Raw genomic sequence first — 10,755 nt, 5'->3', positions numbered from 1 at the left:
TTAATACATGTGCACACCAATATCTTAAAGATTTTCTTTTGATCAGCAGATCAGTGTTCAAGTTCCCTGAGTCTTCCCTGTCTGGAAAATGCAAGTCAGTTTCCAGGTTTTCCCTGATTTCCATAGTCACTGGGAACTTCATATGAAGAACCTCAAAGTCAAACTCATAATTCAGATATATATTTTCAATTAAAGTTCATTGGGGCTAAAATTTTCCACAGGACACTAGTGGTAGATCACTAGAAGTGCTGTGAGAGAAAACATCTGCTGCAGTTGACAAAGATCACAGTGATGTGGAGATGGATGCCGCTGTCGGATCGTTACCGTAGACGATGGGTTGCGTCTCCGTTGCCTGCTCCTCTTCTTTTCTTACGGACTCTGAAGTTTCAAGTTTATTAACCTGAAAGATAAAAAAATAAAAATGCAAGTTTTTGAGAGAGCAGCATCAGGAATAGACATCACAAAAGCACTTTTTAAATTTATTATCGATTTATATCAATCATCTCACCACTTCTCAAACATGCATCATCCACACTTTTCACAATGTTTGTTAGTTTAGCACTTTACTGTGCAATGCTAAATACTGTAGCACAAAAAAAACGTTTTATGTTGCTTAAAAACAGCTCGATATATTTAGGAAGACCACACTTATGAGAAAATTTAGTGTGTGCGAGTTAATCTTAACTGCACCAAAGTTCATGCTCAATAATCCAGGTAAAAATCCAACAATGTTCAGTCAGGTCAACTGGACGGTTTCTTTTATTGCCGAGACGTTTCGTCCTTCATCCAAAGGACTTCTTCGATCTGAGAAGCCAGCCACCAAACAAACTGATTCACAGATTGAAGTAGTTCTTTGGATGAAACGTCTCGGCAAAAAAGAAACCGTCCAGATGACCTGACTGAACATCGTTTAATCTTAACTGCTTTGTGGTTTAGGACTACAACCAGACAGTTTTCTTAAGGGAAATAAAGAAAACAAGATTATGGTCCATATGGTTGGAATGAAGACCTGCATTGTTGAAAAGATCCTCTCCGATTGAACAGCAAGTGCAGGTACTGGTCGACACGTTTGCTTTTGCCATTTCTACTAGCAGCTTTGTGTTCCCTTATCGTCACCTGCCCAGCGTATGAATATGGACGACGTGTTCTTGCAGTAAACGGTGTTGCTCAAATAGAAATGAATGAAGTTTCCATTTGAAAGAAAAAAATCATTTTCAATAAAATGATAGCAAAAAGACACCAACTGTTTTTTTGGGTCAGTGTAGTGTTGATCACGGCAGCCCTGCTTGGATCAGCAGCGTGATTCTTAGGAAATAACTTAATGTCACCCAATGGAAAAACACCAGCCACTTATCAAAACTAGAGTTGTATTAGCGAAGCAAAGTTGTATATTTTAACCAACTATTTGGATATCTGAACATCCCTGCCCATCCCTAGGAGCCATAAAAACAAAATGAAGGTTTGCTCAACGGTGAACTTCAGATTTAGCAGTTTTTCATGCTCCATAAACCAACTGCTCAGATGAAATGTTAGTTTACTGTAAACAGACATGCTGTGTGTGTTACTGCTGGCTGTAAGCTGCAGCGCTGAGATGCAGTGTGGTACCGAGGGCCAGGCGCTCCCTGGGGTTCAAACAAAGCAACAGGAAGTCGGGTTCATCCGTCAACCTGCTGCTACACAACATTAAGCGTTCGCATATGCGTCCTCCAGTAACCAGCTGAGGATCAATGAAAAACCTTTTGCATAACACGGAGCTGTGTATGACGCAGACACAGAACGCACTCAACTAAAGTGTGATTTACATTTGAAGTTGAAATCGTTTTAGAACCATGTTCACATTTGGAAAACAACAAGAATATGCAAGTTAGTGTATTGTGCATATTTAACTCCAACAAGAAGAGCTGACCTACCTTACTGAGGTACTCCCTCATGACCTGAATGAAGTACGGCATAGAGAAGTCCATGATGTTGTGCCTCCAGGCGGTTTCCAGCACCACATCGGGCCGCAGCAGGTCATAGCAAGAGAAAAGGCAGGCAGCAAAACACTCCTTCTTGTTCTCCTGCAGGAACCAGGCGAGGAGCTCCTCTGCCAGCTCTATGTCTTTGGACTCTGAAGCATACTGCATGGCATCCTGCAGCCGTGACGACACAAACGAGCTCCGTGTTGATGCTTTACAAGTCTACTTTTCATACAGCCACTTCATTCTCATCTCTGCCAGTATAAAGCGTTACCTATTCTAAAAGAAAAGGAAAAACAGAAAAATACCTTGTACAGCTTGTCTTTCTTACAAAGCTCCACACTCTGTTTCCAGCGGTTGTTGCCTTTGAAGAGGTAGGCAGCAATTCTTCTGAACTCAATCAGCTCGTGTTTCTCCATGCGTTGGGCCAGCGAGATGGTGTCAAAGTTATCGTAAGCGTCTATCGATGTCCTCAGTGCCTGGTACAAATGACATAAATGTCAAATTAAAGCTTTATTTTCTAAATCAAAATTAACTGATGTCAACGGCGCTCACCTGATAGTCCTCTTCTGTGATGAAGAGGTTGTTAAGTGCTTCATTGACTGATTTATTGTTGTGGTTCTGTACTGACCGTAGGTAGGGTTTGACAAGAGGCAGCTGTTTCACCTGGTAACGAACAAAATCACAATTTAAACCAGAGAATGTGTGTATTTTAGTCCAGCTTGTTCATTTTTAGAGGAAGTGAATCGAACCTTGCTGAAGTAGTTGACAGCACGTGAATGATCCAGTCTCGGGGAAAGAACCATGAGCAAATCGTTCAGTAACAACGGCTTGAACTCCAGGTAGAACTGAACGGCTTTGTAGTACAGCTCCACGTTGGCCACCTGCAAACAAAACGACAACGTTAAATTACAGCAACAACAAAAGAAATGCATATAAAAAATAAAATAAAAATCCACACTAGTTTAAAACGCAGTATAAAAACAGATCTTTGTTGATGAGAAACTTTTAGTAAAGTTGCCAAAACAAAAGAATTATGTAATTATTGGAAAAACGGTCGTTTATCACAACTAAATCACTGCATTACTGTCATATTTAAAAACTGCCTGACGTTCTTAAAATAGAACAAGGTTTCATTTTGCCATGTGATCAAACCGTACTTTGGTGATGATATCTTTGAACTGGCCCTCCTTCCAGGCGTCTGTCGGGTGATTCATCATGGTGATGATGGCGTTGTCAAACTCCTCATACTTGTCGTACAGGAAGACCAACTCTGCCCACAGATGAGCCTGCTCCGCTGCTCTCAGGACCTTTGGGATGTTAACTCTGGACCAAAACAGTTCCAGATGCTCCCTCATCTTCTGGGGTTTGAACTTTGAGTAAAGGATGGCCAACTCGGTGAACATTCCCATGTGAGCCCGTTCCAGGCCCAGAGCGGCCTCGAGCATGGTGATCAACTCCTCAAAGTAGCCGCGGTCCTGAGGGAGAGGGGACACATTAAAGTTTTTAACGAAACATGGGGGAAAAAAAAAAATCTAACAGAATACCTCCATTTGTTTGACGGTAATGTTTCATTTAACCTACTTGATAATAGTTGATCAGCTCCTCCAGCTCATCAGCGTGAACCACGATGTGGAGGCCGCACATCTGTGCGAGTCTGAACTCTTGTCCATCCACACAGGCGAAGCACACCTCTTTCCAGGTGCGGGTGCTGTTGGCTTTACGGGCGCCATCCACAGCAGCCTGGTACTCTCCGAGGTGCACCAGAGTGGAAGCCAGACGACCAAAGTTGGACACATTGTTGTACAGCAGTTTAGCTGCTTCGTACATTTTTTCATCGTAGCAACGGTCACCAACCTAAAAAAAAACAACAAAAATAAAAACAATTTTTTTTTTAAGTTTATGGGAAGCTCTACAGATGCATCATTTTAAATGTAATGTGACAACGTTTGGACTACATGAGAGCAGGTCTAACCTGTTGGATGTGAGCATTGTTGGGCCCATTAATAAACTCTTCCAGTTCAGCCAGACGATTGGTTTTGGCCAACGCAAAGATCAGCTCCGTCTCCACATAGGACTCACGAGCCTTCTTACGAGCCATCTGAAGGAATTTGACCAAGTCCTCCCAATTTCCTGGAACACAACATGGACCATTAAAAAATAATAAATACAATCTTCTGACTGCACTTTCAGTGAACACTAGACATCGTCTACTAACTCATTACTCATCTGACAAAACTTAAAGTCCACAGCACAGCTGAAATTATTGAAAGCTTTTAATGAGATGCGACCTGTCAATCAATAGTCTTCGTTTGTTGTGATCTGTTAAACTAGTACCTCCAGAAGTGAGGTACTCGTACCCCTGAGGTACACAAGAGGGACGTAGGAGGTATGTGAGAAATTTTGAAAAAATAAAAAATGTGAAGAGCCAGACTACACTACATAAATAGACTGAGGCGCCTTCTCAACATAAATACATTATGTAAATACTGCCATCTAGTGTTCAGCAAAATCATTGAATTGACTAAGAAGGGTGACTCTCTGAATAAACCCTGTTAATCAAAGCGTCTGGTCCCGGCTGCGAAAACAGAAGGTGTTGCCGAATTTCTGGATCGGACTGCGCACAGAACAGCCAAATGTGTCAAGACTGATTATTTCAAGTTGCTGTGTTCGTTGGTCCTCATCTGCTCACAGACTCATGTTCGTGCTGCTGTTTTGGTGTGTTGTTTTTGTACCATTAGTGCTTAATGTATTCTTAGTCTGTATTTTTAGTTTAGTGAATGTAGTATAACCTTAGTTCATGACTCCAATCTTACTGTTTCTCTTTACAATTTGTGTTTTTGTTGGATGTAACTGGGACGGCGCGTACATCGTTTCGTCCCACCTCATGTACCACGTGTGGTGTGTATGACAAGTAAATCTCTGAATCTCTCTTGATGCCCTTTGCTACAACGTTCTTGTGTGAATGTGGACTCAGCTCTGACAAATATGAAAACAAAACGGAGCAAAACAAAATACAGAGCAAGACTTTGTGTTGAGAATGGTTTAAGACTCTGACTGTCTCAAATTAAGACAAACTTACCAGAGTTGTGTGCATCCTTCCAAGCACACCCTTCTCATTAAAACTGTGGTGAGTTTAATTAACTACACAGTATGTTCAATAACTGTTAGTCATCATATAAATGTTTTGCAATGTATTCATTCTACACAGGCTAAATGTTTGGATAATTCAGCCTACAAATGTATTGCTTATTCATGCTGACATTTATTAATAAATATTTGGTGGGAAAACATTTACAGTAAGATTTTATTTGACGTGTGCAGTTTTTGAGAACACATTTTAAATGGGGGGGTACTTGGCTAGAGGTCGAATGTCTGAAGGGGTACACATCTGAACAAAGTTTGGGAACCACTCTGTTAAACAGATTTTGCACAAAGCATTTAACAGGTTGTGTAAAGTAAAATTTACACTTCGTACATACTGAATTTCACTGCAAGGCAAAAATGCCTCACTGAACACCTTCACTTCGTGATCGTCACTACCTCCACCAATACAGCCATCTTGTTTGTTTGTTTGTTTGAGGTTAGCTCACCCTGGTTATATTTCCGTATGGGTGGAGCGATCTTACTGTGAGCATCATGTCAAATGGATGAAAACCATTTCTTATTGGCACAAATGAATCTACATTACTTCACACAATTTGTTAAGTCACTTCTAATCCATATATTTTTCCTTAAATGAAGCTCAACCAGTCTCCTTACCACTCTTATCGGCTGCAGCTACCACCTCCATGTACGCAGAGGGGTCGTCAGCTTTGATGTAGGAGTCGATTGCTTCCTTGACCAGCTCTTTCTGTAGCTGAGCCTTGGCCAGCTGGCTCCACACAGCTGGTTCATTGCAGCGTTCCGCAAACTCATAGGCCCGGTCCAGGTTACCAATATGCTCTATTAGCACCTAAGAAAATAATAATTAAAAACAATTAACTCATCTTCCCTCAATAAGGCATCAGTATAAGAGCTAAGAGTCCTGACAGACCTGCACAGCAGAGGTGTTGACATCAAACTTCTTAAAGATGGCAAAGGCCTCCTCGTAGAGCTCATTGCTGATGGCAATGTTTGCAATATCAGGAGCATCATAATTATCCAGCCTGCTGATGTACTCCATCACACGGGTGTGGTCAGCTTTGATTGCCGTCAAGATCAGCAGGTTCTGCAGATTTCTGAAGCAGAATCAAGACGGTACTGAGTACGCTCACCCTCAGACTATTCATTAAACTTAGAAATGACTGAGGTAATGGCAGAAGTGCTCTGTGATTCGATTCAACACCTGTGTTCACTGAAGACCGAGTTGTCCAACACAATCTTCTCCAGCAGCTCAATGAGCTCATTGGGCAAGTCGGCAGTCATGAAAGCTTTGACGGTGACAGACACCTCCTCTGGATCTTGAGTTTCTGACAGTGCTGTTTGTACCACCTGAAATCAAATAGTTTAGAAAAGCACAAGGCAAAAGGTACAGATTAAGACGCAGCTTCACATTTTTCCACCTATACCTGATCGATGAGTGGTCGCCTGAAGGGATTGCTCTCGAGCAGGACACTGGCCCACAGTTCAGGGTCCTTGCGTCGGACGAGGTAGCGGGACAAGCTCTTGAAGAGGGAGTTCTCATTGCAAACCTGATGAGATAAAGACAAATATTATGTTTCCTGTTAAAAAGAAAATAGCCGAGTCTATAACCACGATTTTAAGTAGATTAAAGTAAAAGCAGAACCCAGGAAACCATGTTCCTCACATTGATTAGCTCCTGGTCGCACTGTCCTCGCTCATAAGCCACACAGGCAAGATGAGGGTCTCTCTTCTCACAGTACTTTCCCACCACGCGACTGTCGTAGAAAGGATTTTCTCGCAGGAAGCGTTCAGGGTTGTTGTTGCTGTCAATGTAGATCTTTGCCAGGGCATTGTGGGTAGCAGGTTCTTCACAACCTTCATGAATTCGAGACTCCAGCCATGGCAGCAACAGCTTGAGCCTGAGATGAAAACAAACGGACGCCCACATTTGATTTTTCAACACAAATTAGACCAATTATAATGTTAATTTTAGCATTTCAATAAGTTTAGGGCTACTTCTTTGAAAGTGTACTCTTAAAAAAAAAAAGTTTTCTAAACGACAAATTGCAAATAAATTAAATGTTCAGTCCCATTAGTAAATAGCAATCATTCTTTGCTGCATGAAAAGCTGCAATCGTCTTATTTTCTTTATTAATCTCCTATTCTTATTTCTTACAATAAGTATAATTTAATATTTCAGTTTTTTTTGGTGGCAGTAATGTGGGAGGAAATCAATGATGAAAAAGTACAACACCTGTTCCTCTTTTCCACCTCTGCAACCAGCTCATCAGTAGAGAACTGCCCCCTGACAACTAGGATCAGACTCTTGATGACATCCTCAGAGCAGTCCACATCCAAGAGACCGCCGACTACAACAGGCAGGCGACTGGGATTCACCTAAAACAAAAAAAAACTTGACTGTAAATATTTCTCATTTGTACAAAATGTAGTTCTGCATTCCTGCAACTGTCTGGTTCAATGTTCACCTTCTGAACATAAATCTCAATGTACTTCTGCAGGTTGTTGCGGTAGAGGTAGAGGACGAGGTCGTGGACGAAATCAAAACGATCACAGACAATGATGAGGGGCAGTTGGTCGGTGAGTTTGGCTTCCTGTGTCACAAAAAAAGGGGGGGGGGGGGGGGTCAGAGTGTTAGACATGACCAGCAAGAAAAGGTCTAAATAAACTAATTTTAACATGATTAACAAAAAACTGATAAAACTACTTAACAGAAATATAAATTTAACACAATGATCAATTTTACATTTAAGATGCAATTTAACAGCAACACATCAAAGAAATGTTACTGTAACAGACAGATTATGTTACTGGATCATGAGGGGGCAGCAGTGATCAGCAGACGGGCCGACGCACTGCTGCCATCCACAGAATGAGCAAACTGGGATTGAGCCACTAATTACACACCATTAAGTCACTAATATTTAGGAACATGCTGCACTGACTACAACCTCTTATTACAAGACACACACAAGCACAAACTATAGGAGTTCAGCTCGATAGCTAGGTTAACACCTGTAACTACACAAACATTAAATGAACGATTAGCACTATACAAAACTAGTCTAGAACGGTCTGTACCCAAGCAGTGTATGGACTGTGAAGTATAAACATACACACCCCCATACAAATCCCAGTTACAAGCCTGTGTTTTAAAGAAAAGGAAGAGGGGAAAATGGGATCCTGTGCTTTGTGGAAAAACAAATTTACCTGATACAAGTCCTGTCATTCCAAAGATAAAAGGTAAAGGATAAAAAAATATTTTACTGCCATCAGGATTACTGCTTGAACATTTATAACAAGACACACTGCCAAGTGTCGGTGATACTACCGTAATAATTTTTATTTATAAAATTGACTAAAATGTAAATTTATCGTGTTTTTTTTTTTTTTTTTTACTTTAATTCCAGATTTATTCACAAACTTACTTTAAAATGAAATATCAGATCTTTTGAAGTGGAGTTCTGTGGAAATGTCATGAACTACTCTCTTCTGCATTTCATAGTTATTTACTTTGACTTCAATGAAGATTTGCTGCAGCAGCTAGTTGTAAAACATCCAGTAAGAATTTAAAAATAATTCTGCCAGAATACTGCATCAATGCAAAACTGACAATGATGTGTTCACATGAAACGCAATATAATTTTTAGATTGGAGTTGTTTTAATACATCCAAATCTACTTTGGCCTTGCCACTGCAACATATATATGAACGACCAAAAAAAAATAATAAACCATTCTCAAACTTTCCGCAGAACCAAACTTTAAAATATCTGACCTAAAGAAATATGAATACAAAGAAGCAGAATTAAAGATTACAAAACATCACTTGGGAAATTTTGTCTTTACACTAAAACAAATGGCAGACATCAGAAGCACACCAAATAAAATGATTTTGCGTTTTAAGTGTCAAGACGGAAAAGTAAAAAAAAAAGAAAAGTTCAAAATGCACCATTATCTTTGTGTTTTGGCTTTACCTTGAGGAAGTTCTTGACTCGCTCAGGGTCGTAGCAGTTGCTCTCTCTACAGATCCTCTCCACCTCTTTGATCTGGCCGGTCTTGCAGGCAGCTTGAATGTATTTGAAGTGAACTTCAGGATCCTGACTGAAGTTCACAATAGAACCCAGGAAGTAGAACAAACCTAAGGAACAAAGACGTGTCAATATCATTAGCAAACACAAAACTAACGAAAATTATGATCTAATACTATAGTCTGAAAAGTTTAAACAGGTCTTAACATGCTGTTCTATTCCACACAACTTTTAAAATGGCCCCCCCCCAGAAAAACAAAAACCTGCAGTTGAGCCCGTCCAGGTCATTCCAGTCAAACTATTGATGGAATGGCCTCTTCTGTAGCCTTGACGTCTAATCGGTAAGTTGGATTATGTTTATTCAAGTACAAGGGCAGGATGGAATTCCAGCGTATATAAAACCAAAAAACAAGTCGCACCATGAAACTGAACTGAAAGAATGACTTCATGTAGAAGTTTTCCCAAAGGCAGGTCCCGAGGTTCTGTTCCCAAAACCAGAGGAAGAACACGAGGGGCTTTCAGACACATGGAGGGGAAATACTTTTTGTAAGATAAACTGCAGGCCTTTTGTTTTTTTGGAACTTTATTACCTCAAAGAACAACAACAAAGGCAATTTACAGATGATAAAGAACAAAGTGTTTGTTTTTGATAAATTTATTGATCCAATCTAAACAATAGATGCATGCAGAATTGAGCAACATTCAGATTAGTCAAATAGAATAGAGTCCTGACCATCTTTGTGAGAAAATGTCCATTTTCATTTGTAACTGGGCAGTCAGACACCATCACATATAGACACGTTTCAATGTTTGCATCCATTGAGCAACAGTTTGTGAGCATAGTTTAATCCAGTTTAGGGTAATGGTCTTTCTTGCCACTAGCAACAGGATGTGCAATATGTAACAATTTTTTTTTCCCATTCAACCTTTATAAAGGATAGTCTCATTGAGCCACGAGTGACCTGTTCCAGACAGAACATCTTTGGTGATCTTTGACATGATCTTTAGTGAGTAAGTCCTTGGGATACATGTCCAGAAGAAATGGGTCCATTGGAAGATCTGTCCTTAGAAAGTCCTCAATCTTCTGTTTAATGTTCTCCCAAAAAGGTCTTAATTTTGGGGCTGTCCCAAAAGACGCATTTGGTCACCGACCATACCACAATTCCTCCAGCATTTATCTGCAAGTCTTCTGCTTTTTGTTATTAGGGCTTTCCTAAAATAAGCATTTTCATAATTCCTATCACGATGGGTTTCTGATCATTAGCTGTAGAGAAAATTTTAGTTAGAATTTTAATTAGGATGCTGCCGACCTGCAGTTGCTCTAGTGCAAATATATAATACCTGTTCCATGTCAAAGGACACTGTCCAAAAATAAATAAATAAATTGTTTGCGCAGCTGTTGCAAGTTCAAAGCTCTTACATTAATTGAGGGAGGGGGAGTATTTGCTTTTCAGTCTCTGCTTCATAAAGTTTCATACAAGGCATTATACTACCAAGACCATCTGGTTCAAGAAAACCTGGCTGACATCCGGGACTGGATGGCTTTAAACTTCTTAAGCTTCAATGAGAAGAAGTCTGAAGTCATGCTGTTCCATCCCAGTGGCTCACTCATGAACTATGACATTGACCTTTTCTCTCTAGCCC

The 10,755-nt window shown here is 40.3% G+C and overlaps 1 protein-coding gene across 1 annotated transcript in view; it reads right to left on the bottom strand.

The window, feature by feature from the left end:
• Nucleotides 1-283: 283 nt before the first annotated feature.
• The window catches only part of LOC119420330 (clathrin heavy chain 1), a 37,011-nt gene continuing 26,539 nt past the window's right edge, over nucleotides 284-10,755 (bottom strand). The window contains exons 13-28 of the mRNA XM_037687717.1: nucleotides 9,058-9,221; nucleotides 7,550-7,675; nucleotides 7,318-7,460; nucleotides 6,748-6,982; nucleotides 6,509-6,631; nucleotides 6,286-6,431; nucleotides 5,995-6,178; nucleotides 5,721-5,913; nucleotides 3,934-4,091; nucleotides 3,543-3,815; nucleotides 3,119-3,436; nucleotides 2,711-2,842; nucleotides 2,514-2,624; nucleotides 2,267-2,437; nucleotides 1,911-2,132; nucleotides 284-400 (exon numbers count right to left, since the gene is read on the bottom strand). Of these exons, the coding sequence (XP_037543645.1) occupies nucleotides 284-400; nucleotides 1,911-2,132; nucleotides 2,267-2,437; nucleotides 2,514-2,624; nucleotides 2,711-2,842; nucleotides 3,119-3,436; nucleotides 3,543-3,815; nucleotides 3,934-4,091; nucleotides 5,721-5,913; nucleotides 5,995-6,178; nucleotides 6,286-6,431; nucleotides 6,509-6,631; nucleotides 6,748-6,982; nucleotides 7,318-7,460; nucleotides 7,550-7,675; nucleotides 9,058-9,221 (2,816 nt within the window). The remainder of the gene's footprint in view (nucleotides 401-1,910; nucleotides 2,133-2,266; nucleotides 2,438-2,513; nucleotides 2,625-2,710; nucleotides 2,843-3,118; nucleotides 3,437-3,542; nucleotides 3,816-3,933; nucleotides 4,092-5,720; nucleotides 5,914-5,994; nucleotides 6,179-6,285; nucleotides 6,432-6,508; nucleotides 6,632-6,747; nucleotides 6,983-7,317; nucleotides 7,461-7,549; nucleotides 7,676-9,057; nucleotides 9,222-10,755) is intronic.

This window comes from Nematolebias whitei, chromosome 14, assembly GCF_014905685.2.
Source record: "Nematolebias whitei isolate Nwh7 chromosome 14, NemWhi1, whole genome shotgun sequence".
Classification (NCBI taxonomy): domain Eukaryota; kingdom Metazoa; phylum Chordata; class Actinopteri; order Cyprinodontiformes; family Rivulidae; genus Nematolebias; species Nematolebias whitei.
This window is presented reverse-complemented; position numbering and strand designations above follow the sequence as displayed.